Source organism: Aspergillus ambiguus, assembly GCF_047715705.1.
Source record: "Aspergillus ambiguus strain CBS 117.58 unplaced genomic scaffold BDV59scaffold_16, whole genome shotgun sequence".
Classification (NCBI taxonomy): domain Eukaryota; kingdom Fungi; phylum Ascomycota; class Eurotiomycetes; order Eurotiales; family Aspergillaceae; genus Aspergillus; species Aspergillus ambiguus.
The window spans coordinates 125,850-151,221 of NW_027395529.1; the positions used below are offsets into that span (position 1 = coordinate 125,850).

Here is a 25,372-nt window from a genome sequence, read left to right on the forward strand (position 1 = left end):
GCGGTCTGCGAAGCGGAAATAACCAGATATCACGTGACTTATCCCTCATCAGTATCCCACGGCCGGAACGTTTTCCAGGCGTCCAGTAGGCGGAAAGTATATAGAATCGAACCTACACAACCATACGAAGAGGTAACGAGGCCCAGTTGGTACAATTCCCATTTGAAAAAAAAAGTTACATAGCCAGATACGCCAAGATCATGCTCGACCTAACCGCCCACGGATCGTCCTGCAAGCCACGTCTGTCGTTTACCCCGGGGTATCTATCTGAATCTTCTCGTTCCGTCATTGTATGCATCCAGCTCTAGTTGCCGCCTCGGCCGCGGCCCCGTCCGCGGCCACGGCCACCCCGGCCGCCACGGTCACCTCTGTCGCCGCGGTGGCCTCCGCGACTGCGGCCGGACGGTTGGTTCTGCTGCTGTTCTCGGACCATCTCGACGATTTCTTCGGGGATGCGCAGGTATTTGATCTGCCGGGAGCGATGCATTGTTAGCCAGGGAGCGGAGGACACCGGGCGAGGCGGGCCGGGTTCAGACGTACGTTGTTTCCTCTGATGTACACCTCGGGCAGTTTGAAGAACCGATCACCCTCGGGGCTGGTCTGGACGACTTCCTTCAGTATCAGGTTCATCCAGTTGTCGCAATTGGCGAGATGGCCGTTGAGTGTCTCGCCGTTCTTCAGCTCCACGAGCATTGGGTGGCCCTGGGCGGCCGTGAGGAGACCTAGAGGCAGCTGATCATGAGATTAGGGACAATGTTCAAAGAAGTATCGGATTCTGTCTTGTATTGCAGAACGCGACTTACCATTCTTGCTTGGTCTCGAGAGTGAGGAGACGCCGGAGGTGAGGTGAGTGAGAAGTCGACGAGGGAGTTCCGACAGAAAATGTCAGGAATTGCTGGGATGCAGTTGGCGACGGGAAAGAGGCTGGCTGAATAGATCTGGGAGGGGTGGTGCTCCCTGGGGCGTTGAAGATGTCAAAATGAACGAGCTTCGGACAGCTTCCAGCGATGGTGATCGCGACATGAGGGCGCTCGGGAAAATAGTAGTTCCGAGCAGCGGCTCTGCCTGCGCAGTCTATACGATTTACACCCGGTGTCCATCATCGGTGGAATCGCCAATTATTTTGCATACAGAAGTGATGTTAAAATTACACTAGCGCAGCCAACTCGCAAACCAGAGTCCAAGTATCCAGCTAAACCTTCGGCCTCTTGGAGGCCGCCGTCTCTTCCGCATCCTCTTCCTCGTCCTCATCGTCCTCGACCGTGAACTTCCGCTTTGCTCGCTGGTCTCGACCAGAAGCATCCGCCGAGCTTGCATCGGCCTCAAGCTTGGCCTTGAGAGCCTCCTCCCGTTTGACGAAGACCTTGAGGAGAACTTCGTAACCCTCTTCCACGTTACCCACGGTTTCTTCGAGCTTCTGGATGCGGTCGGTCATCTCGAGCTGGATGAGCATGTCGCGAGAACGTTTGTAGAGACGCTGCTTGACCAGCATGCGCCACCAGTAGTAGCGCCGCTCATTGGGGTCTTCCGACTTATGCTTCTTGATCAGCAATCGTGTCAGTGGGGCTCCACCGGCATGGCGGTTCTTGAAGGGAATCCGTCCCAGGAGGAACATCTCCAAGATATGCGCGAATTGCGTCGGGGCGATCTTGAAGGATGTCCGGATATCGTGGAGTAGTTTCGTGGGGATAAGGGCTGCTGTGGGGACGCGGCGCGGCCGTTGCTTGACGGACTCTGCATCGTACGGGTCGGGGTTGATGTTGACGTCGTGTTTGAGGAGCTCCGGCGCCAGAATGTGGTAATCAGCGGTGTCGCGGAGGGCATCGAAGGCCTCATTCGGATCTTCCACGGTCAGCTCGATGACTGTCGGGTCTTCGAAGCAGGCCGTGTGGATGGTCGTGTACAAATGGATTCCGTGGCCTGACCCTTGGTGAGGCGGAAGGATCAGAAACTGGGCGATACGCAGCCGCGATGGGAGCTGGCCCGGCGTGATCTCCGGCGCGGGGAAGGCGTCGTCCTTGGGGGTGGGCTCCTGAGAGGCGTCCCTCTGGTACACCCACCAGCGATAGGTGGTTGCGTATCCGACGATGGAGTATTGCGATGCAGTGGGCGTCGGAGGCGTCACCTTCTCGTACACAAAATAAACGGTCCATCTTGCAAGTGACCATTCAGGGTCATCCAATGGTAGCGGTGTTCCAGCCTCGATGAAGAGGGAGACGAAAACCTGCATGCGATCCAAGAGGCGTCTCACCGCTGGGTCGGCAAGAGAGCCAGCCCAGATCTCATAGTTCCTCCCCGCTGTAACATAGCTGTGGACGGGTTTGCCGGGGGGCACGAAATCCTTTGCGTCCTCCTCTTGCAGAGCTTTCTCGTAGTCAGGTAGGGTGGTGAATGCTTCTGTAGTTCACATGGGGCGTTAAAAGTGTCCAACATCGGAGTAAAGGCAGATCTACCCACCTTCGGGAATCCATGGCTTCAGGGTCTTTAAGAGATCCACCGGCGCCGTGTCGCCCACGGCCTTGAATTTATCATCGTAGGAGATATGGGCATGCGGACGGAGATCATGGGCCGCGAAGCGCAAACGAATGATCAGCCCCCTGTACCCGAAGATCTGTTCCTCATCACCAAAGATCGGATATGTGAATTGGGGGTGAAAGGTGGAGATCGTCTTCGGTTTCTGCTCGCTGGGTTGGACGACGGTGATGTGAACGGCGTCATTGGCGTCGCAGGTCCCTAAGAATTCACCCATGGGTTAGCGGTCTCGAGGACAGGAAGGGGTGGGGAAGGAGGAGAATTACAGTCGCCTGAGCTCTCCATGATTGCCAATTATGAAAGATGAGGCGTAATGGAGCTGGGGGACGGGGGGTGTGGACGAGAAGGAAGATGGATTGATCTCACTTCTTGCCATCGGCGCGTCCAGTCGATTCCCGATCGCGTTTCGCGGAGCTGGGTATAACCCTTTTGGGTTTAGCGTGGTATCCAGCAAGAGAAGTTCTCGTCACTGCAGTACCTACATTTCTCTCTATATCTACCTAGGTAGGTAGGTACTTAAGTAGTAGGTATGATTTGGTACCTCGATCGAACAACGATCTGTACGTCATGGATCACTTCAGGGTATTGTTCCAATAGATAGATGTGCGCATTTGCCCGGCCCACCCGTGAGATGATGACCTAGTCATAACCCCGACAATCAAATCAATCCATTAAGAAAACCCTTCAGTAAAGTCTATGGAGCAGGCAGGTATCTGGATGGGGGCTATCCTGAGTCGGTGTTGGGCCATCGGACTCTGCCAGTGCCTCGGCTTATGAGGACTACCAACAATAGCGGGGGAGATCCATCTTTAGTTGGACACGACCATCCAAGTTATATATAAGCTGTGGCATCACCTTTTGACTTATACCCATCAAATACCGCTCAAGCCGTCGCCATGTCGCAACGAATTGCCCTCATTGGACTGGGAACTATCGGGATGTCCATGGCAGGGCTGCATCTCTCACACGACAACACCATAGTCGACGTCTTCGACACCAGGCCACACTTCGAGGACTACCTCTGCAGTTCTTTACCGAACTTCCTGTCTCCAGATTCGCCGTCCGTACCATCTCTGATTGCTTCCGGCCGACTGAACATCCACAACACGCTAGAGACGACCTGCGCATCCGCGACGATCGTCCAAGAACAGGGCCCGGAGAACCTGGCGTTCAAACAGGACATATGGGCGAAAATCGAGTCGTCCGCGCCTGACACGGCTCATTTCTGGACCAGTACCTCCGGCATTGCCGCGTCCGCTCAGCAACGCAACATGCAGGACAAGACCCGGCTACTGGTCGTGCATCCGTTCAATCCGCCACACATCATGCCCCTTCTGGAGATCGTGCCCTCTCCCACAACGGCGCCCGAACGGGTGGAGTTTGCACGAGGGTACTTTTCCCGGCCCGGATCCCGACACCGACCCGTGGTGATCCGGAAGGAGATCCCCGGGTTTGTGGGGAACCGACTTGCCTTTGCGCTTCTCCGCGAGGCCTGCTACTTGGTGCAGGAAGACGTAGTGAATGCGAAAGATCTGGACACGATCCTGATGGCGAGTTTGGGACCACGGTGGGCTGGGAATGGGGTGTTTGAGAGCTACCAGCAGGGGGGCGGAGAAGGTGGCATCGAGGCCTTTCTACAAAAGTTGGGAGGGACGATGCAGGAGGTCTGGAATGGGCTGGGGCAGGTGAATGTCCTGGGCGAGGAGGGCACTGCATGGAAGGATAAGGTGATTGCCCAGACGAATGAAGCCTACGGGGAGTTTTCTGCAGAGCAGATGCGCGAGAAGGAGGAGAGATTGAAGGATTTGGTCCATGTACAGACGAAGAAGTATGGCCATGTCGAGCCGGATGTATAGTTATCTACACGTACATATGTGGGGTGTCCGGTAGTATGGGGTACGCCACTTTCCACCTAGGTATGGATCCAGCGACGGCAATTGCACCAGGCAATTCGACAGGTGTCGGAACGCTTGAACTTTTTCATAAGTGGCGGAGATAGGGTTAGACTCGTTTTCTTTGCTAGTCGCTCGCCTATTCGGTTTATTCTACAATGAGTGAGATTGCACGCAATGAGCGCTGTCGTCTCAGTCAGGCATTCGTGTTTATCTTCGGATGCGGACACGGCTAGCCGGCTATACAGGAAAACCCTTTTTCCATTTCCAAGGGTTACCAAGCCCAACGCTCGGCTGTCGTAGATGGTATGGATTCACCATTGGTCAATCGGAATATCAACATTTCTGAATGAAGACGGGGCCCTCTCTACCATTTAGCCTCAAACCAACCACTGCTTTCCAACATATGCTGTAAACAGCTAACAACCAACTGCCTACCATGTCGGAATACCTGACCTCACTCTTTTCTCTCAAGGGAAAATGCGCAGTGGTGACAGGCGCCACCGGGGGCCTTGGCCTGGAGATGACCCTGTCCCTTGCCAAAGCGGGCGCCGATATAGTTGCCATCACGCTGCAGAATGACCCCCGCCTCGACATCCTCCGGGAGGGGGTCAAGGGTGCCGGGCAAAAGATGCAAGTATTCGAAACAGACGTGGCAGACACGAACAGTCTGCGGCGTACATTCAAGCAAATCTGGGAAAGCGGGATCACACCGGACATTCTGCTGAATTGCGCGGGTATCAACCGAAGGGGCAATGCGGAGGACCTCACCGACGAGGAAATCGATGCCGTAATTCACCCATAGTGATAAATAAGGAAGGGCGTTTTTCTAACGACAAACAGGTGTTTTCCACCAATCTCAAGGGAAGCTTTATTGCAGCGCAAGAGGTCGGACGGCGAATGCTCAAACTGGACCGGCCTGGGAAGATCATCAACGTCGCCAGCATCATCTCCTTCATCGGAGGGACCCGAATCAGTGCCTACGCTGCTACGAAGGGGGGTGTATTGCAGATGACCAAGGCGTTGAGCAACGAATGGGCGGGTAAAGGCATTCAGGTTAATTGTATCTGTCCGGGGTAAGTCAGAAGACGATAAACCGTCTTTTAGTGGATTGTTGACAGTATGATCATGCAGATATTGTGCCACTCCCTTGACGGTGGAGTACACCAAGGACCCGGCGAAGAACGACTATGTGATCCAGGAGACTCCTGCGGGAAGATGGGGTCTTCCTGAAGACTTCCGGGGCGTGGTGGTGTTTTTGGCCAGTTCGGCCAGCAACTTTGTGACTGGAACGAGCGTGGTGGTGGATGGAGGGATTATTGCGAAATGATGGAGTCCGGAGAAAGTGATGAAACCGTTTTCCGGATGGCTGTAAGGTATGTTATGTTCTCCGGGCTGAATGCGGTGAGAGTGAAGTTCGCAGTATACACAGTGCATCAGTCTTGTCCGGTGTTGTCTGGACATGAGCACTGAATCTGTCTATTTTATGTTTGGATCTATATTTTATTATTATTATATTATATTATTATTATTATTATTATTAATATTCTGACTACGATAATCATAGTATTGACCTCAATGTTAATTGTCCTGCAACATTCCCCTGGCTGGTGGGTCTTCCCGTCCAGCGTTTCCAGCGTTTCCCTTTCCAACTGCGGCGGATCGCAATCTGTCCAACCCACCGCCACCTCTGCGGTCCTCTTCTTCTGGCTTTCTCGATTTCCCCGACTCTCTCGTCTCTCCCCCTCCCCCAGTCAAAGTCCGCGTACTCCAGACTGCTTCCCTTCCCGGTTGAGTCAGTCAGTGCGTGTGCGCCCAGTGTTCTCCATTGCGCAATCGGCACCATGTTCCACGTCCTTTAAGAACCGGAGACGAAGTTCTGGGACGAGACCCGACGCCGACCATGGAGGGACTATTCACCTTGCTCGCGCTGAGCATTGTGATGGCAATTACGTGAGTGCTGCTCATGCATGCAACTGCGTGCAGACCCATCAAGCATCGTCTCAGTTGCATATGCCCTAACACAATGTCCGTCTCGCTAGATCCTTTGTCGTCGGCTCATTACCTCTGGCCTTTACGCTTTCGCCTTCTCAACTACGGTTTATCTCTTCGATTGGCATGGGAGTCTTGGTTGGGACTTCCTTGATCGTAATTATTCCCGAGGGAGTGGAGACTCTGTACAGCTCGACTTCGTCCGTCTCCCGAAGAGACCTCAATACCCGTTCAGCAAATCCCGTTCACTGGCAACGCCGAGAAGTCCCGTCCGTTGCAGTCCCCGGCATCAACACCGCCGAAGATTCCAGCTTTCTAAGCTCCGTACTAGCCCCCCGATCTGTTCCCCAGCCATCATTGTCAGAGGGCACGGAGGGTGCCATATATGTTGCGCGGGATGAACAACCCGATGCCCGAAGACGACGGGACGACGAGTCCAATGATAAGGAACAAGAAGATGAAGATGAAGAAGAACATAATGAGGGAAGATCGCCTCATGCTTGGATCGGGATTGCCCTCATCAGCGGCTTTATCCTCATGTACCTCATCGATAAACTCCCGGAGTTGGTCTCACCAGCCAAACCGCAACGAGAGCCTTATCATATCTCCTTGGATAACCTAAGCTCCGGTCTGCGGCGCGACTCCTCCCCCTCACGAGAGGGCGGCCTCTTGGACGCCGGGAACATCCCTCGACGCAGTCACAGTTTCGCGACCACCACCGGATTGGTGATTCACGCCGCTGCGGATGGAATTGCCCTCGGTGCCTCCAGCTCTGACACTGGCCTGAGTTTCATCATCTTCCTCGCCATCATGGTGCATAAGGCGCCAGCGTCTTTCGGTCTTACCTCGGTCTTGCTCAAACAGGGCCTGTCTAGCCGCGCCGCGAGGGCCCATTTGCTGGTCTTCAGCCTGGCGGCGCCCGTTGGTGCCTTGCTCACTTGGCTGTTTGTCCAGATCCAGGTCAGGGGCTCCATGTCTGACTCTAGCGAGGCGGTGGATGCCCGATGGCGAACGGGCATCCTTTTGTTGTTTTCTGCTGGTACCTTTTTGTGAGTGTCTCCTGGTGTTTTGTGTTTGTGATCCGAGAACGTCTACTGACAGAACCGCTCAGGTATGTTGCCATGCACACCATGCAAGAGAATGGACCGAACTCCAGCTCCCGCGAGGTGAACGGTTATGGTGATCCTCGGGATATGCCGACCAAGTCGGACAAGTCCATGCGGGACTTGATTGCTTCTGTTGTTGGCATGATTCTGCCGTTGTTTTTGCAGATTGGTCATGCACATTAGCTTCGGCTGCGGTTAGAGTATGTTCTGCTCTGTGCTATTTGCTTGATCTTAACCTTTGGTTTGATGTATACTTGTTACTGTTCAGCATGCGTTCCTTGTTATACCCCCGGTTTGCGGAGGTTGGATGTCGGTTGATAGAAGGGGGTTAGGATATGTGATGTACGATTGCGGGATGCCGCTGGCTCGAGTATAGGTGTAGCCATGAATTCCTAGATCCTGATCTAGTTCGGTCATGCTTAGTGCATAGGACCATCACCCGGCTGCAATGGCTTGCTGCAAGATTAACTAATGGATCCATCGGATGGCCCGTCGACTGATAGTCATGGCAACTTTATTTCAATACTCCGCCACCTTGATGAACGAATAATGCTCGTCACGTCGCTGTTATGACGGATCAAACGTAGTCAGTGTTCACGTCTATACGAGGCAGCAATCACGTCGAAGCTGCGGGATGCTTCGGCGAGCTGGAGAGGTTGCGTGGAGGGTGCCCGACTACGGGAGGTATGATGGACATAAGAAGGAGATAGAAGAAGCGTACTCGTACCGAGGTAGGGAGGGAGCCCATGCTGACTAGGTACTCGGGGTCTAGGATGGGATCACGGAGCATGAGGTATAGGAGTATACACCACGAGGGCCCTTGCGTCCGACCCATAGTGGAGCCGCCCTTGTTCGCCTTCACTAATCAGGACGCTCAGGTGACCGCCACTGCAACGCCTCCATTAATGGATTCAATTAATTAACGATTAATCATCCTCCGCCGTCACGGCGTCTCATTGCATGATCCAGACTCTCTCCTCTCTCCTCTTTCTTCCTGGCTTGCTCTCATCCATCCATCATTCTCTTCTTCCCGCTGCCTCTCCTCGACTGCTCCCCGTATATAAAACTGTCATATATCGTCTGGATATTCCTTCCTCCTCCACTCTCGTTTCTTCCCTCTCCGCCCCCCCCCTATTCCCCGGCTATCCGCTTCCACCGTCCCCGGCGGAGATCGTCTGCTTATCTCTCGCTTTTCTTTTTTCTCTTTTTCCCGCTCATCCTACTCAATATCTCCCTCTCGGCCTGTCGTTACAGAACTCCTTAAGCTCTCTTCTCTCCTTGTCATAGAACTCTGAATGCGTCACCTTCCTGTACGCTTGTCAGGGCTCCTCCAAGCTCGTTTTTCTGAGTCTGGGTGGGGAACATCCCGTGGATGACACCATCGTCCTTCATCCCGACTTTGCATGAACCTCTCTCCCGATCCCGTCTCCCCTTGAGTCGGTCTCTCCCGGAATGACGCCACGGCCTGCTTCAGATAGGATAGGGACTGCGCAGTCCCGATCAACCACTGTTCCTGGTCCCGTCGCCACTCTATCAAATGCGCATTCGAGGTCGCTGTCATCCTCCACCAAAACCGTTCCCTCCATACCACCCAACCTCCTCCCCTCCGCTCCCGCCTCGCCTCCCACGCCAGCTCCCAGTCCGACGCCCCATCAGAGACCTCCCACATGGTTGTCTCCCGATGAGGACGACGACGCCTTCTTGCTGAATGCCCGAATACATTTCAGCTCCCTGTCGAATGTGAAACGCCAGAGGTTCCTGGAGGGCATCTTGGGTCTATGCGATAGCCAGCAGCTCAGCTTCGTCTCCTCTTATGTCGCCCCCCGTCTCCGGAAAGACCCTTTCCAGGTGTTTCCGAACGAGCTGTGCTTAAGGGTAGGCCCCCACGGTCTTCTCCACACAGTCCGTACCCATGCTGACTCGCTCTCTATCAGGTTCTATCCTTCATCGATGATCCGAAAACACTAGCGAGAGCCTCCCAAGTATCCTGGCGCTGGCGCGAATTGCTGAACGACGACATCACTTGGAAGAATCTTTGCGAGAAACACGCCTATGCCCATCGGAGACTGTCCTGGGATGATCGGGATTTCGTCGACCCTTTCCACACCCAGCCTCACCAGCATTCAACTTCTCTCAGTCTGGATAGCTCCCGACGGACCTCATTTACCACCAGTCTGCAGTCCCGCGAGGCTTCCACCGGCCTCCCGCGGTCGTTCTCGGGAGACTTTCTGCCATCGACGTGCACTCTGACCAAAAAGCGGAGGTCACGCCCCGTGTCGTATAGGTCTCACTTCAAGCAAAAATACATGGTGGAGTCGGCCTGGAACAAAGGCGGGCGTTGTACCCAACGGCATATCACCCCGGACCAAGGCGTGGTCACGAGCCTGCACTTGACTCCGAAGTACATCGTGGTTGCGCTCGATAACGCAAAGATCCACGTGTACGATACGAACGGCGATAATCAGCGGACGTTACAAGGTCATGTGATGGGTGTATGGGCCATGGTTCCGTGGGATGATATCCTGGTCAGCGGTGGTTGCGATCGTGAGGTGAGGGTATGGAACATGGCTACAGGGTAGGGTTATCCACGACTTGTCCCCGATTTCGCTTGACTAACATGCTGGTTTAGGGCCGGGATCTACCTCCTCCGAGGGCATACATCGACCGTGCGGTGCCTCAAAATGTCCGATGAGCACACGGCCATCTCCGGTTCCAGAGATACCACCCTTCGCATATGGGATCTGACCACAGGGACCTGTAAGAATGTCCTGGCCGGACATCAGGCGAGCGTTCGGTGTCTAGCGATTCACGGAGATCTTGTGGTCTCCGGCAGTTATGATACCACTGCGCGAATCTGGAGTATCGCGGAAGGGCGGTGCCTGCGCACTTTGTCCGGCCATTTCAGCCAGATCTACGCCATCGCCTTTGATGGGAAACGGATCGCGACCGGCAGTCTGGACACTAGTGTCCGTATCTGGGACCCGAAGTCCGGCCAGTGCCACGCGATTCTTCAGGGCCATACCTCTCTGGTGGGACAGCTGCAGATGCGTGGGGATACGCTTGTGACGGGTGGCTCGGACGGTTCGGTGCGTGTGTGGTCTCTGACGAAGATGGCCCCCATTCATCGGCTGGCCGCCCACGACAACAGCGTCACCAGCCTCCAGTTCGATAGCACCCGTATTGTCAGTGGAGGTAGCGATGGTCGTGTCAAGGTGTGGAGCCTGCAGACGGGTCAACTCCTCCGGGAGCTGTCCACGCCGGCCGAAGCCGTCTGGAGGGTTGCATTCGAGGAGGAAAAGGCGGTCATCATGGCTAGCCGATCAGGCCGGACGGTCATGGAGGTGAGTGCTTGGCTCGATGCGACACGAGTGGTTTTCTAACATCACGGTACAGGTCTGGACATTTTCACCGCCGCCGGAAGAGAGTGTGGATGATAGCGTACTGGAGGACAGTAAGGCGATCGCTTCCGAGACGTATCCCTCGGCAGACGACAGTCGACATCGCGCTCTCCACTCGGATCCGCCTCCCTCTTTACCATCCAGCAACGACGATGACCAACCCATGCCGGATGCCTCTTAGCATTGTCCGTCATGCACCCTACGACATTTAGACATGATGATGACGCTGTTTTTCTTTAATCTGTCCTTCGTCTTGTTCTACAGCGACGGTACCCTCAGTTAGCCAGTTGACATGTTGCAACCTTGACGACACCGAGACCGTCCCTACGGCGTGTCTGCGTCGTCAGTATGGGTCCTACGACCCATTTGTCGGTGATATCGACAAACACGAAGAACGACCCCCGCAGGAACTCACGAGCTCCTGAGCGGTCGATTCTTGTACACACGGTGATATTTACTTCCAAGTTAGACGACAACCGACACGGTATGTGATGTATTTGACATTTGAAGATATCTATCTATCCATACTACACCCTAGTACCTATTACAAAGCCTACTTTATTTAGTCAAAAGCCGAGAATGAAAGACAATGACCGTTTTGTCTACCTTGGAACGTGCCCCATAGAGTAACTTGCCTTGTAGTTGCATCGTGCGCCTCGGCTCATCGACAGCACTAGTCTCTGTTGGGGCGCTGAGTAATCTCCCCACCGACAGCCGCTTCTCCGCTTCACTTCCCCATCAGGAACCCTTCTGGCTGCAACGCAACAGTCGACGAATCCCTCGTTGCTGAGATCCGACGCTTACGGGTGGCCATATGAAGACGGCTCTTCTTGAGTACTCGCCACATTTATCCCAGCACCTGTTGACCACTTTGTTTACGCGGGGGAGCGGGGAGGAAGCACGAGCACGGCTACTATATCCAGACGCTGCACGATGACCGCTCGCCAGGCAGGTGGATTCTTTGCGGAAATCTTGCAAGTCTGACGACCACTTCCCACCGAGACTGTGACCGTGAATCAGTCGAAACGAAATTAAGGTTAACCTTCTGTAACTCTTCACTTGTCGAACCCACCGCCAGTGCCTAGGATGGTGTATGGCGGAAGACCGAGCACGGGCTGCTACCTATGTCGCAAACGGAAGATCAAGGTAGGATTGCCCTACTTTCCCGAAACCCTGGGTCCCAGCACCCGGTCGTTTGGTAGTGACCACCAAAGCTAAAGGGATCTAACTCAGTGCGACGAAGCGCTACCGGACTGTCGGAATTGTCTGGTCTACGGACGGCCGTGTCCGGGTTATCGACCGGACACCATATTTCGCAATGAGACGCACAAAGTGGAACAGCTCATGAAACGCGGCCACAGTGCCTCCCCAACAGAAAACAAGCAGCCCAATAACCCCAGCGGCTCCGGGAACACGGGGCCTCAGGAGCTGCTTCTCGTGCGTCCTCAGATCGCCGACGCCACGTGGGAAGAGCGGGCGATCTGTTACTTCTTTGACCAGTATACGACGGTCGACCTGCCAGAGGAGTGCGTGAGCCATCTGGGCTTCCTGCCCTCGCTGTACGCCATCTGTCAGGAAGGGGAGCAGTATGGCTCGGCGACTTCGTGCCTACGCCTTGCGGTTGATGCCACCGCCCTCATCACCCTCGGGAACCAGGTGAAGGCGCCATCGCTGATCATCAAGGGCCGTACGAGCTATGGCATGGCGCTGCGGGGCCTTCGGCGCGCGTTGGCCTCGCGCGAACAGGCCGTCCGCGATGAAACGTTTGCGACCATGGTGCTTCTGTCCCTGTTTGAGGATATCACGGGGGAGAGGAACGGACTGGCCAGCTCGCACACTGCCGGGTTCGAGATCTTGATGAAATTACGTGGGGAGGGCCAGTTGGGGAATGCGCAGGGTCGGGATCTGTTCAGCTTTGCGTATGCGCATACGGTGGGTTCGCTCGCGCCTGTTGGCTGTTCCATGCCCGGCTGGCTAACACTCTCCCCTTAGCATATTGAGATCCTTGCGCTGCGGGAGAGACCGCGGTACAACACGGATTGGATTGTCGGGCGGCTGGACAGCTCCGATCCCGTGGCGCGCTTGATGTTGATGTCGTCGAAGATCAGCCAGGTCTTTGTCGAGAGCTCGTCGTTCCAGGGCCCTCTCGACGCCGACGGCATCGCGAGACTGTCCGCGTGTCTGGAGACTAGCAAGATCTTGGACCTCGAGATGTCCTTGTGGGACCAAAGCCTCCCGGACAACTGGCTCCCTCGCATCGTCCCGTCCCCGTCGGGGGAGTCGCTCATGACATATCAGCGGATCGGCATCGCGGCCATCTGGACGTACTACCGCGCGGTGCGGATCATCCTCCAGCAGCTCATTCTCCACCTCCGCGGAACCATCACGCCGCTCGTCAACGCCGTCGCGGATGGCGGTGGCGACACGCACGAGGTCGCACAGGAGGACGTAGAAGTCGGGGTGATCCGCGAGATGATCACGGACTCCTGCCGCAGCATCCCCTTCTCGTTCGGGGATATCGACGCACAGGGGAACCCCATCCCGTCGTCGTCCGAGGGGCGGCCCCGCGTTCGCGCGGTCCACGGGTACATCATGCTCTGGCCGCTGTGGTATATGCTATCGTGCGGGCTGGCCACGCCGGCCCAGTCGGCCCAGATCCGCGGGGTTCTGGCCCAGGTAGGGTCTGCGCTTGGCATCAAGCTCGCCCTCATATTAGCGGGGGCTGGGGAAACCGCCGACTCGGCGTCGTCGGGTCCGACTCCTCATCGGATACCGCCCGGCTTTGGCCAGTTGATGGTCTAGCCATGAAGACAGGTGGACGGGTGACTTTACGAGATTGTATATTTGTAGATGACTGGTCCTTAATGCTTTCTTTTCATGAAGTGTATATATAGTTCGGAATCCATTGGACGGCAGCTCGCGGATGCAGTGACGTCATCTATATTGCGACGCCAGCAGTACCTGCTTGTACTTCCCTGGCAACCCATCGTCCACGAGCCTGACACGGCTGGACGGACTATGATCGGGGGCTTGACCGGGGGTAATCGTCCCGATGGAGTTGATTTCCTAAATTATGCCAGCGGGGGAGGACTGCAGCGCGGCACCGCTGCGAGCAGGAACCTGGTTATGCATGCCGAATTAGCCGTTCCTCGCCAGATCGAGGGATCCACGGTGCCAGTCTCCGTCTGAGTGGCCCAGTGGATGATGGGTCTGATACTTGTTTAACTCAGATAAACGGGGTGCGCTGACGCCATACCGCAGGCTGCCGGGGTATATTAATACTGTCTGGCTTGCATGTAGCATGCCGCATTCCCGCCGTCTACTCTCCATCTCCTCCCTGTATAACCTAGTGTTCGCAAGACGTAGAACACGCAGGGTACTAACTTCCAAAGCAATAATCACTTATCAATTAATCTGAGAGACCCTGCGAGATGGCGTCCCAGGAGCGCAAACTCCCCTTTGGGAAGATCGAGCCCAACTCGGCCAAATACTTTGCGAGCTGCACCCTAGGAGGGATTGTCGGTGCGTTTTTGGCCGTCACTGTCCGTAGAGAGAGAACCCTGTGCTAATGCTTTCTACCTAATTGGAACAGCCTGCGGTGAGTTTTACTCGCTCTGATCATCCCCAGAACCGAACCCTAACGCACGCCGCAGGACCTACGCATACATCCGTCACCCCGCTCGACCTCGTCAAATGCCGGCGACAAGTCGACCCGAAAATCTACACGTCCAACCTGTCGGCATGGCGCACGATCTTCTCGAAAGAGGGACTCCGCGGCGTGTTCTTCGGCTGGTCACCCACGCTAGTCGGATACTCGTTCCAGGGGGCGGGCAAGTACGGCTTCTACGAGTACTTCAAGTACCTATACGGGGACCAGCTGTTCCCGGGGGTGAACCGCACGGTGGTGTTCCTGGGGGCGAGCGCGTCGGCAGAGTTCTTCGCGGACATTGCGCTCTGCCCGATGGAGGCGATCAAGGTGCGCATGCAGACGACGCTGCCGCCATTTGCGCACAGCCTGCGCGAGGGCTGGAGCCGGATCGTCGCGCAGGAGGGCATCGCTGGCCTCTACAAGGGGCTGTATCCGCTGTGGGCGCGTCAGATCCCCTACACCATGACCAAGTTCGCCACCTTCGAGGAAACTGTCAGCATGATCTACCGCACGCTGGGCAAACCCAAGGAGAGCTACAACTCCTTGCAGCAGACCGCCGTCAGCTTCTCCGGCGGTTATATCGCGGGTATCTTCTGCGCGATTGTCAGCCATCCTGCTGATGTTATGGTTAGCAAGCTGAACGCGGATCGGAAGGGTGAGTGTTGTGTCGTTTGTTTCTTTTTGCCGGGTTGGGATGGAGCTGACCAGGAGGTATAGCTGGGGAAGGCGCCATGCAAGCCGTCTCGCGGATCTATCGGAATATCGGATTCGCGGGCCTGTGGAATGGCCTGCCGGTTCGTATCGTCATGCTGGGCACATTGACAGGCTTCCAATGGTTGATGTGAGTTGAGCGTTGCGTTCGTTCCCGTTGGACGTTACTGACGAGGCTATAGTTATGATTCCTTCAAGGTGTTCTTGGGGCTTCCGACGACAGGCGGCCATTAGAGATTTATGTTTATATTATGCTGTGAATAGTGAATGGATAGTAATCGGTAATCAGATGGACGGAGATGGACGGAGTGGAGTGTCCTTGTAGAATGTACAAGTACCAGCTCGGAGTTGGTTGACCGCCTCCGACTGGGGCGGCAGAATGCATCGATGCAATTGAACCTTCTCTGTCTCCTCCTTCATCCGGCTCCCAACCATCCGCTTCTTGCGACTGTCGTGATCTCGCAGCTTTCATCCCAATCGGCTCTGACCTAACCGTCCCGATTCCCCTGCGCAGTCTCAACCTGCCGAACCGACCCTGCACCCCGACGGCCAGCGTATCGGCCTTTGTCAGTTCCCCCCAACCCGTCGACGACATCAAACACTCCCCAATGGAGCCCTCCAAACACACCACATCAATGCCCTCCACCAACCCGCCCAGCGTGGAGATCGCCTACAAGCGCAAATGTATCGCGCTCAAGAAACGCCTCAGCGAGGTGGAAGCGGAGAACGAGCTCATGCGCGTCCGCAACGACCGCGGCCGGCTGTACATCCAGAAAATGCGGCTGGAGTCGTGCATCCTGCTCGAGCGTCTGGCCCAGGTCACCGGCATGGCCGAGGAAGCCCAGGGCGGCGTGCACCCGGAGCTGCACTCCCGCGCCGCCGCCATGGTCTCCAACGTCAAGGCGCTGAACGAGATTGCCGGCGAGAAGCGCGAGGCCGCCTACTACGAGGACGAGACGGAGGGGAGCTCGGAGGAGCAGCCGCCGACGGTGCGTTTTTTTCCCTACCGCCCCCGTGTTTCCTTTCTTGTGATCGGGGTGAAACTGACCTACAGACCAGCCCCAGGAACGCCCGCTCCGTGCTAAACGCTCGCGGAAATCAAACGTCAACACGGACGGCGCTGCCGATGACGAAGCCGCCCCGTCGGCGAGCAATGCCCCCGGCACTCCGGGGGGTACCGGCGGCTCTGGATCCCTGCCCCGTTTAGCGCCCGCCCCGTCGCAGGATGAGATGACTTCGTCCTTCCGGGTCCATGGGCAAGACAAGGACCAGCCGCCGAATGAGTCGAATGGGAGTGAGCGCGGGAGTCAGAACGCGGAATCGGGCCCCGGGGAACGCACGGCAGATGTGTCTGCGGAGCCGACTACGCCGATGGATATGGATGTCAAAGAACCAAAGATGGAGGAGAACCAGGGTTGATGCTGGTGCTGATCTCCGGATGGTGTTTGTTCTTTTGTTCGGGTTTGGGTTCTGATTTGCGGTATAACTGGGGACATTTTTAAGATCGGGAGTTTGTCGTATGGTTTACTTTTTCCTTGCGACGGGGAGACAGGTTTTGTTGCTCCTCGTTTCCTCTGATGTTTTGTCTTTGTCTCTAATCGGGTACAGCATTTATTGGTAGAATATACGTATGACTACGCTCGCTTCATGTCTGGATGGAGATAAGATGTGGTTGCCTGCAATCTGCTCGCATGACTGTACACATGCGTAGGCTATTATAGTACATAGAACAGGTCATCATGCGAGATCCATAAATGCAAGGTTGTTTGTTTGCCCCCAACTCCTTGTCCGTATTCTCCAAACGTATATTGGCTCAAATCAATGATGCAGGTACGTAAGTTGGAAGATGCAGGTATACTAGTCAACTCCCGCGTACAAGTCGACTACGATGTTGATGGCAGCGACAAGAATCTCAGCAGCAATAAGAACAATCACTAAGACGCCGTTAGGATGTATCGCTCTGTCAAACAAGGACGAACTTACCAATCCATTCCAGATACTCACCATGCCGGTGAGTCAGTTGGTCCTTGAGGACTGCCAGGAGATCGGCGATCACATCCAATCGCTCCGTGAGAAGGCTCACACGCTGATCCATTTCCAAGTAGCTCCGAACCGCCTGGTAAACGGGCTCCAACTGTGGCTCAGCCCACATAAGTTCTGGACTGTCCAGGACCGAGCCCTGGAGATGGATGTTGATACGCAAAATGAACAGCTCGCCGATCTGCATGTTTATCTGTCGACGAGTAAGGTTGACGCTGCCGGTCTGAGCGATTTGGGCTGGTAGAGGGGCTGTATTTGTGATGGTCTCCGAGACGAGGTCTTCGAAAAGTGACGTTTTGACAGACTGCGCCAAGGCGTGGGAGATGGCCAGTTTGATCATGTGGTTTCTGGGGTCGCGAAGGGAAATAAAGTCGTTGTATATCCGTGCCTGGTACTCCCGGGCGTAGTAGAAGTTGAAATTCTCGACCTGCGTATCCTCCGGGCTTAAGATGGACGCGGCAAACTTGGAGATATCCGACAGAAACCGCGACTCGTGCGCCGGCGACATCCCCCAGATGACGACCGTCCCATAGTCAAACAGGAACACCTCGGGAGTGTGGATTGTGGTGTCGAAGTCGGGGGTCTGGGACTGCGAAACCGACATGGCAGTCTCAGCATGATGGGTCAGATCCGAAGTATGTTCCCTCGAGTCATGGAGGTCAATGAGGTCTTCTCTTCGAGTCTTTGTATTGTCCTCAACCTCCACCACACTATCGGAAAACCTCCGCTCCCCCGAAGGTCTCTCGAGGGGATTGCTGTTTCCTGTATCCATATGGCCCTCGGATATGCTTCTATTCCCACTCGGCTTACTCTCGTACTGGTAGTCGTACGGCGAGTAGACACACTCATCATACAGTTTCGGGTTCGCCCCGCGGGTCTTAGAGCGGGATTTGAGAAACCGAATCACTCCATCGAGTCGATAGGAATTGGCCGTGCAGTATGCCGTTACCCTCGGTAGCCGGTCGCGGTCCGCCTTCCCCAACCGCGCGGCATGGCTCCTCGCTGTAGGTTCCTTGATTCGAGTAATCTGGGAGTACACGTCGGACGGGAAATCGCCCTCCAGAGCCTCCTCGGCCGTGACAGGATCCGGAAGCAGTTTCAGTTTCTGTGCAGTCTTCGTCGTGCGTTGAGGCCCGATCTTTGGGGTCGACGTCGTCGTTGTCGAAGGCATTGCCATGCTGTAAGGCGCCCCATGGCTGTTGCGGCGGCGGAGCTTGCTGTTCAGTGCAGATAGCCCGCTCGGCCGTTGCTGGCCGCCCTGACCAGCAGGAAATGAAGAAGCAGTAGGTTGGGTAGAGCGTACGGACCCAAAGGTCGGATCAGCGGAAGTGGGATCATGGTAAGTGCTGACTGTGGCTAGGGGGTTGAAGGTCACTGTCCGCGGAGGCCGGGTCGCTCGCGGTGACGTATTGGAAGATTGCGACCGTTGTTGGTGCTGGGGGAGGAGCGGGGTGGTCTCTGCTGTTGAAGTCATGCTGGGTCGACGAAGAGGATATGTCCAGATAGAAGAATTTCCGCCATCCAAGGACGGGATTGAAATTTCAAGTGGGAGACCTGCCGGACGCAGGAATGCATGGAGGAGGGTAAAGTTGGACGGAGCAAATCGATGAGCTCCAAAGCTTCTTCATCCGCACGTGCACCCCGTTGCCAAATCCGGTAGCCCTATTTACGGAGTAGACGGATATCAACATTAATAGGTCATAACACAGCGTCTATGTACTGATATAAATATTGATATGATTTAATTATGCTCCAGTTCACGAAGGGACACTGCCATCTGGATATAAACACATTTACGAGCGCGTAGTCATATCTATTACCGGAAAACGGCTTTCGTTGCCAATTCTATATACAACCCTTGACACCAAAGCAACGAGATTCTTTTCCACCTCCATATACACCAAATGCTCATTAATAAACAATTCTTCCATGCAACCAGTCATAATAAACCCTCTACCGGCGAACAAACCCAGACGGGCCACCCGTGGTCCGTCGTAAGCCATTGACCTGCCCAGTGCTGCGAGCTCGATTCATCCAGTTATGTTTGCTGTTCATTCCAGATTTCGATGCCTTGGGTGGCAGGTTGGTCTTCACCTTCTTGCGTGAGACGTCGTCTTCTAGAACCCTGATGGTAACATCGCCCATGTGTACATCCTTGGGACGCTTCTCTGTCTTCTCGAGGAACTTCAACTTGTTTGGTTTCTTCTGTTTGAAATCCATTCCTTCAGCCGGCGGCGTCGGAGGTCTAACAGCAGGAGCCGCATTCAGTATTTCAGCCGGCAGGAGAGCCGGAAGTGCCGCTCGGCGTCCATCTTGAGTGATGGAGCCCTGCAGAGTCTCTGTGCTCTCAGATACCAGATCGTCGGCGAGCGTATCTTTCTTCTTGTTCGCTGCTTTTGCTTGAGCTTTCCGTAGTTCATCCAATCTCTTTCGCTTTTCCTTCTTCAGCTGTCCTTCCCTGTAGGAAAGTTAGACATTATGATCAAGGGAACGAAAGTTGACCATCCACAGCACCGACCTTTGTTTGATTTCCTCTTGCTTCTTAGCTTCTTGTCGGAGTCTGGACATCTCAGCGGAATTGTCCACAGCCTCGGGTGCTTCATCGTCGTCGCTACTATCCTCCTCCGCAGGCTCCGGCTGTTGTTCTGGCACTTCGGCGGGAATATCCACCGGCATCTCGGGCTCCTCACTATCGAACCGGAAGTGCTTTTTTGCTGGGGCAGCAGGCTTCTCTTCAGAGATGTCATTTGGCTGAGGCTGGGATTCCTCGGATGTCGTCACATCTTCAGGCGTTGGCTCTGGGCTGGTCTTCCTCTTCTTAACCTGAACCTCAACAGCCGCAGCGTTCGTCGCACCAGACTTCCGCTTTCCAGTGCTCTTCTCCGGGCCGTCACCGTTCACTTCCGCAGCAGGACGAACGGGAGAAAAGGTTCGTCGCCGAGTAGCTGTGACCATTTTCGAATTGGCGGTGGTGGCACTCTGCGCTGAGGAATTTATCGGGGAGCTGCTGGGCTGCGTGGAGGCGGATTCTTGAGACGGCTGGCGAGCGAATAGACCCTTTGCTGCAGTGACAATGTGAGAAAACATAAAGGATCGTCAAAAATCCCAATATGAATCCACCGCGACAACAAAAAATTATGGAGAAATATTGTTGCGTCCAGATTCGGCGCAAGATTTGGGAAAATCCAGGTGGGTCCGTAGCCGTTCCGGGACTTCGTTAATCCGGTCCCAGTGGGGTTAGTGCTCTTCCTATACAGACACAACATAGAGTCCCTCATGCTCTTGATTCAGAAATATATGGTATCTCATATTCAACTCAAACAATGTACCTCGCTCAAAATGAAACTAAACGCCATCCCATGACACGTAACTAGACCGTAACTCCCAAGACCAAGCTCAAGAGCAAGCGAACCGTTCTCATCTGGCAGACACCATCTGCTGTCGTTCCATGAGTTCCTCGTTGGCAGCCAGAAAGTCATCTTCTCCGATATCACTAGCCTCATCCCAGAATCTGCGATGTTCATCGTCATCGTCACCATGGATGGTCCACATACTCTCTCGTAGCCGTTTGTTTCGCTCTCGATCTTCCTCGATTCTCTGCTCGATTTGCCGCTTGTCGACCCGCCGCGAGCCTCGCTGCGCTCCACCTTTGGAGTTTGCACTACCATCCGGGGCTTCTTCCCCCTCCAGATCGAGATGTGCCGGGTGCGTCTCACGGTCTTTCAAACCAGCATCGATCTCCGCCACCGTCTCGGCGGAAAGTATCGCCTTGCTCTGCAGGCCGTTGATCACCCGTCGAACATGCTTGACATTTGCTGCTCCGGATCCATCTGCTGGCGCGACCGCATCGACAACCCGTAGGATATCCCTTTGGATCATGCGAACGTATGGCGGGTGGTCTTCTTTCGTCGCCATCTCGCAGAATTGTTCGATGAAATACATGATGTTGGCGCGGTTGTTCATATTATTCTGTAGATAATTCCGGTCAGGTATCAGAATATAGAAAGAAGAATCAAGTTTACGTACCCTCTCCAGTTGCTCCAATATACACGAGTGGAGATCCTCATCCATGTCGCGGTATTTGAGTGCATAATGCGCCGCTTTTTGGGACGAAGCAACCGAGGCGTTCAGGTGCTGCAGTTGCGCGGTAAAGCGCATGCGCACCTCAAACGGATCGGCCATCATATTTCTGGATTTTGACCCCCGTCTAGGGTATGACTGCTTGGATCGCGAGATGTTTGCTAAATACGGCGAGTGCATCGACGGCGACGAGAGGCGATTGGCTTGGAAGGCGGTAAATGATAGATCTGGCAGAAAAAAAGTAGACCATAAGCGGTGAGCCCAATAAAAATTATAGGTATAGGTATAGCATGGTTTCAGCCTCGCGAGATTATTAATGGACATGCCTGACTCTGTTACTACTCTAATTCTGCGCTGAATTTATCTACGGGGATACGATTGTATGGCCCAAGCTTGGTTTAACTATTCATTGCCTGCTACGAAGCCGTAGTTGAGGGCTCAGGGCTGCAATGACTACAGGACTCTTGTTTCATATGGTTGTCGATCACCTTTGGGTCACTTATTCTTATCAGCGCTACAAAGACCTAAGATATGCATATGTACCCACTATGTTAGGTATAGTCTGGTGAGATAGAAACTACCGGGTTTCAGACAGGTATGGAAATCGAGGAGCGAACATGCCAAAACGCCTAATAAGTACATCAAGGTATCCATCCAGCCGTAACTGACAAGTCTATGTAACATAACCGCATAAATCAAGACACTATCGCACAGAAATTCAACCATAGCCACTCGGTGTAGTGAGTAAATTTAAAGCATTGGTCTTAATTAAAATGAAGTTGGTCTTTCCATAGAGCTCGCAAGGCTAGTTCGGGTGTCACTGTCGAGCAAGCCGACCTCCTCGGCTGTATGAGCATGACGGAATACATGCTCTCCCGAAGGTTCATCCTTACGGAGCTCGTATCCATTAACGATAGACCACACGTCCTTCTTTGTGAGAAGTCCTTTGAGGACACCCTTGTCGGCGAATAGAATGTACCGCAGTCCCAGCCTGCGGAACATGCGTAGAACGATCAGGAAACTCGAGCCACTATTCAGAGTAATCGGGGTTTGGTCCATCCAAGGCCGCAGATCAAGGGTTTCCATAGGGTCCGCAAACGGCTCATGGGCAAAGAAAACTTGCGTCTCACCAGGGAGCTCGCGATCCGCGGGCGAAGATGAATATTTCAAGGCAAAAGAAAGCTCGTTCCGAGAAATGTAGCCTAACAGGATAGGGTTTGAAGTGTCCGTGACGACAGGATAACCACGATAGGATGTTGTGAGGAGAAGATTGCGAAGGCTATCGATTGTATGACCGACGGCGACAATGACTGTAAGGTCATCAACAGCAGTCATCACCTTGTTAGCTGGCACATCAGGAGGTGCTGTGTCATCGCGGTCGTCGAGGAATGGATATTCGTTCAGCTGAATCCACGATTCGTAAATACCACGCTTGCCAAATATGTCTCCACACCACTTGGACAGCATCACAGCCACCATGATAGGAATGACATAAGTCAGGGCGCCGGTGAGCTCGAACATGATGACGACAATCGAGACCGTCATTCGGGTGGCTCCACCAAGAGCCGAAGCAGCGCCTATGATGGCATAGATGCCTGGTGTGACGCATGGCACATCAGGCTCACATTTTCCAAACAGAAAGAAATTGGGGTAGGCGGTTTGCCAGATCTTGAAGGCCGTGCCCAAAGCACGCCCATACAAAGCACCTATGGCGACAGAGGGTAGAATGATACCTGCAGGTACATCCAGACCAAAAGTTCCAGAAGCGAGGAAGAAGCCTAGCACAGCAGCCATAAGTAGAAGAGCTATCGTGCCAGCTGAGGCAGCTCCAGACTTGCAAAGACCAAAAGGATCCTCCGTCCCGTCCCCGCATTCTGCGAAGAGTGAATGGACAAGTTCCGAGTTCTGAGAACGCATGAATATATTTGGGAAATTAATCAGAGCGCTGACAAGAGCGACAATAACAACTTCCAGAATCGGTCGAGACCAACCTCGAGACCGTCGCCATCTTGCAACTCTCAAATTCATTCGGATCAAGAAAGCACCATACAGGCCTCCTACGATTCCGAGAATAACGAAAGGGATCAACTCGAAGCGATGCCAACCGCGGGTATATGTAACTTGGTACAGCACGATATTCCCTGTGCGGAAGGGGTTCAACGTATGCAGAGTCACTGCCGCAACCATGGCACAAACAAAGCTTTGCCACATAGTTTTGTCCGGGAAATAGTACGACAGTTGCTAGTTACGTTAGCATAAGATAAAATTCCCCCGATTTACTTGAAACATACTTCTAAACTGAACAGCACACCTCCAATAGGCGCTCCGAATGCGACAGAAATGCCCGCAGCGGCGGCAGCTGATAGCACTTCACGTTTTCGAGCTGAGGGGACATGAGTCAGATCATTGTCGAAAGGTTAACAATGCGCTGCATACCTTCATTATGGTTCAGACTGTCAAATGGTTTCATTATTACGTTGGCACAACAGCAAGCAACATGGACTAACGGTCCTTCTTTACCCAACCATAGGCCCGATGCGACTGATAAGCACTTTGAATATGTGAGCTGATGCACGGGAAGAGAAGATATTGATGTATAAGAAATAACTTACGAGGCCTAAAGATTTGATGGTAAGAGTCCAAGGTCCCATGAAGTGCCGAATGACGAAGCCTCCAAGAACCGTTTTGATTTCCGGAATTCCACTGTGCCTAGCAAAGATTGCATATTTCCTCACCAGAACACTTGCGCAAACTGCAAACAGGACCTAGTCGTAGTGTTAACGAGCTGGGACGAATCAAGCGCGTGGAACAAGTACCGAATAGAGGATATAGAAAATATATTCGACTGTAAAGCCGCCTCCATTAGAGCTAACCCCGAGAGCCTTTCTCCAAGGCGTCCAGTCCAGACACTGTGATGGGTCTTGAAAGAAATGTTAGTAAGCAACGTGAAATCATGGACAGCTAGCTCACCTTCATGACCCCAGCAGCAAAAGCTCCGGTTCAGATAAAATTTACCTCCTCCGGGGCCATTCTTGCAGTAACCAGTCTTAAGGTCACCTAGCCAGTTACTGGTGATATCGATGCAAGCTGCGATGATCCCAACTAGCACCCCCGTGGTTATCAGAACTAGCCACACGTCGCTACCATCGAGGAGTCTACGGGCATGACCAGCAAGGCCCTGACCACTCGAGTACAGTAGACGCTTCCGTTGTCTCTCTTTGGTGTACTCAAAGATCCAGTCGATCGCTGTAAGATCGTCGTAGCCGACTCGTCGCCCAGGGCCTTCCACATACCAATCCAGAAACCCACTTTCCTTCTGCACGTTCAGGTTTCCTCCACCATTAGGCGTCCCTCGCAGCAAGGAAACATCCTCCGGGGCGTGGCCGTTCTGGTGGATAGGCTGACCGAACCGAGAATCTCCGATGTCTGATTCGGCGGTACTCGACAATAGATTGGATAGGCTGAACTTCGATGGTTGTTTCTGTTTACGTTTGAAAGATATCCTGAATGTTGGGGCGCCATTAGCACGTTATCCATTGTACAGATAGGCTCACGTCTCGCACTCACGGTTCTTGTAACCCTCCGGACAAGGAGTCCCCTATGTCACGAGAGTCCGAGGCCATGATCCCACCATCCCGATAATGCTCGCTCGAGGACTCGGGCGGATGAGAAGGGGCCCCATTATCGGGCCCTGAATGCATCGTCGACATGGTGGATCATAGGCATGAGTCCGAAGTGCACATCGCCGTCAATGGGGGTTGACTTTGTCTCTTAGACTGGTCGCTGACAGCTGTGATTAATCCGTCGGAGCTGTGGCGCAACCTCCGTGCTTAGGTAAAGGCGGTGAGCCCTTTGGGGGTGGGGCTGCGCCACATGTAGCGGCAGAAATTATGCCCAAGAAAAAAAAAGTCCCGCGACAGACTTCATATCAATCAATCTTCAACTCTTTTGCAAAACGGAGTTCCTCTGGAG

At 54.1% G+C, this 25,372-nt stretch overlaps 13 protein-coding genes across 13 annotated transcripts; 7 read left to right on the forward strand and 6 right to left on the reverse strand.

The window, feature by feature from the left end:
- Positions 1–100: 100 nt before the first annotated feature.
- On the reverse strand, positions 101–841 carry BDV59DRAFT_31713 (U6 snRNA-associated Sm-like protein LSm4). Its single transcript, XM_073696182.1, has 3 exons — positions 804–841; positions 541–732; positions 101–469 (listed from the first exon to the last, which is right to left on the reverse strand). Exons 1-3 carry the CDS (start codon positions 804–806, stop codon positions 305–307), a joined length of 360 nt encoding a protein of 119 aa, XP_073547814.1. The 5' UTR covers positions 807–841; the 3' UTR covers positions 101–304.
- A 255-nt stretch (positions 842–1,096) lies between these two features.
- On the reverse strand, positions 1,097–2,998 carry hat1 (histone acetyltransferase catalytic subunit HAT1). Its single transcript, XM_073696183.1, has 3 exons — positions 2,799–2,998; positions 2,458–2,733; positions 1,097–2,397 (listed from the first exon to the last, which is right to left on the reverse strand). Exons 1-3 carry the CDS (start codon positions 2,815–2,817, stop codon positions 1,193–1,195), a joined length of 1,500 nt encoding a protein of 499 aa, XP_073547815.1. The 5' UTR covers positions 2,818–2,998; the 3' UTR covers positions 1,097–1,192.
- Positions 2,999–3,226: 228 nt separating this feature from the next.
- Positions 3,227–4,598, forward strand: BDV59DRAFT_178325 (NAD(P)-binding protein). Its single transcript, XM_073689756.1, has one exon. The coding sequence runs from the start codon at positions 3,429–3,431 to the stop codon at positions 4,386–4,388; it is 960 nt and encodes a 319-aa protein (XP_073547816.1). The 5' UTR covers positions 3,227–3,428; the 3' UTR covers positions 4,389–4,598.
- Positions 4,599–4,863: 265 nt separating this feature from the next.
- BDV59DRAFT_207899 (uncharacterized protein) lies at positions 4,864–5,880 on the forward strand (the record flags this gene model as incomplete). Its single annotated transcript, XM_073695092.1, has 3 exons — positions 4,864–5,214; positions 5,268–5,500; positions 5,559–5,880. The coding sequence occupies 3 exons, from the start codon at positions 4,864–4,866 to the stop codon at positions 5,752–5,754; spliced, it is 780 nt and encodes a 259-aa protein (XP_073547817.1). The 3' UTR covers positions 5,755–5,880.
- Positions 5,881–6,003: 123 nt separating this feature from the next.
- On the forward strand, positions 6,004–8,128 carry BDV59DRAFT_178328 (Mn(2+) transporter ATX2). The gene is made up of 3 exons (XM_073689757.1): positions 6,004–6,377; positions 6,467–7,465; positions 7,528–8,128. Exons 1-3 carry the CDS (start codon positions 6,328–6,330, stop codon positions 7,703–7,705), a joined length of 1,227 nt encoding a protein of 408 aa, XP_073547818.1. The 5' UTR covers positions 6,004–6,327; the 3' UTR covers positions 7,706–8,128.
- Positions 8,129–8,480: 352 nt separating this feature from the next.
- On the forward strand, positions 8,481–11,523 carry BDV59DRAFT_178329 (F-box/WD repeat-containing protein). Its single transcript, XM_073689758.1, has 4 exons — positions 8,481–9,397; positions 9,457–10,097; positions 10,152–10,863; positions 10,916–11,523. Exons 1-4 carry the CDS (start codon positions 8,975–8,977, stop codon positions 11,099–11,101), a joined length of 1,962 nt encoding a protein of 653 aa, XP_073547819.1. The 5' UTR covers positions 8,481–8,974; the 3' UTR covers positions 11,102–11,523.
- A 126-nt stretch (positions 11,524–11,649) lies between these two features.
- BDV59DRAFT_178331 (putative C6 transcription factor) lies at positions 11,650–14,055 on the forward strand. Its single transcript, XM_073689759.1, has 3 exons — positions 11,650–12,066; positions 12,154–12,852; positions 12,913–14,055. Exons 1-3 carry the CDS (start codon positions 12,007–12,009, stop codon positions 13,720–13,722), a joined length of 1,569 nt encoding a protein of 522 aa, XP_073547820.1. The 5' UTR covers positions 11,650–12,006; the 3' UTR covers positions 13,723–14,055.
- Positions 14,056–14,173: 118 nt separating this feature from the next.
- On the forward strand, positions 14,174–15,599 carry BDV59DRAFT_178333 (putative mitochondrial phosphate transporter Pic2). The gene is made up of 5 exons (XM_073689760.1): positions 14,174–14,442; positions 14,513–14,518; positions 14,574–15,224; positions 15,287–15,410; positions 15,463–15,599. The coding sequence occupies exons 1-5, from the start codon at positions 14,352–14,354 to the stop codon at positions 15,512–15,514; spliced, it is 924 nt and encodes a 307-aa protein (XP_073547821.1). The 5' UTR covers positions 14,174–14,351; the 3' UTR covers positions 15,515–15,599.
- A 103-nt stretch (positions 15,600–15,702) lies between these two features.
- On the forward strand, positions 15,703–16,999 carry BDV59DRAFT_31798 (uncharacterized protein). The gene is made up of 3 exons (XM_073696185.1): positions 15,703–16,269; positions 16,340–16,832; positions 16,889–16,999. The coding sequence occupies exons 1-2, from the start codon at positions 15,889–15,891 to the stop codon at positions 16,697–16,699; spliced, it is 741 nt and encodes a 246-aa protein (XP_073547822.1). The 5' UTR covers positions 15,703–15,888; the 3' UTR covers positions 16,700–16,832; positions 16,889–16,999.
- Positions 16,957–18,881, reverse strand: BDV59DRAFT_31791 (YagE family protein). Its single transcript, XM_073696184.1, has 2 exons — positions 17,264–18,881; positions 16,957–17,214 (listed from the first exon to the last, which is right to left on the reverse strand). The coding sequence occupies exons 1-2, from the start codon at positions 18,792–18,794 to the stop codon at positions 17,138–17,140; spliced, it is 1,608 nt and encodes a 535-aa protein (XP_073547823.1). The 5' UTR covers positions 18,795–18,881; the 3' UTR covers positions 16,957–17,137.
- Positions 18,882–19,103: 222 nt separating this feature from the next.
- On the reverse strand, positions 19,104–20,026 carry BDV59DRAFT_178337 (uncharacterized protein; the record flags this gene model as incomplete). The annotated part of the gene is made up of 2 exons (XM_073689761.1): positions 19,104–19,778; positions 19,839–20,026. Coding segments are annotated over 2 exons (693 nt in total), but the record flags the coding sequence as incomplete, so codon positions are not given.
- A 566-nt stretch (positions 20,027–20,592) lies between these two features.
- Positions 20,593–21,563, reverse strand: BDV59DRAFT_31808 (CTD kinase subunit gamma). Its single transcript, XM_073696186.1, has 2 exons — positions 21,347–21,563; positions 20,593–21,289 (listed from the first exon to the last, which is right to left on the reverse strand). Exons 1-2 carry the CDS (start codon positions 21,503–21,505, stop codon positions 20,738–20,740), a joined length of 711 nt encoding a protein of 236 aa, XP_073547825.1. The 5' UTR covers positions 21,506–21,563; the 3' UTR covers positions 20,593–20,737.
- Positions 21,564–21,898: 335 nt separating this feature from the next.
- BDV59DRAFT_178339 (chloride channel protein) lies at positions 21,899–25,177 on the reverse strand. The gene is made up of 7 exons (XM_073689762.1): positions 24,968–25,177; positions 24,371–24,903; positions 24,217–24,320; positions 24,013–24,165; positions 23,837–23,951; positions 23,692–23,783; positions 21,899–23,641 (listed from the first exon to the last, which is right to left on the reverse strand). Exons 1-7 carry the CDS (start codon positions 25,108–25,110, stop codon positions 22,169–22,171), a joined length of 2,613 nt encoding a protein of 870 aa, XP_073547826.1. The 5' UTR covers positions 25,111–25,177; the 3' UTR covers positions 21,899–22,168.
- Between the last annotated feature and the right edge of the window lie 195 nt (positions 25,178–25,372).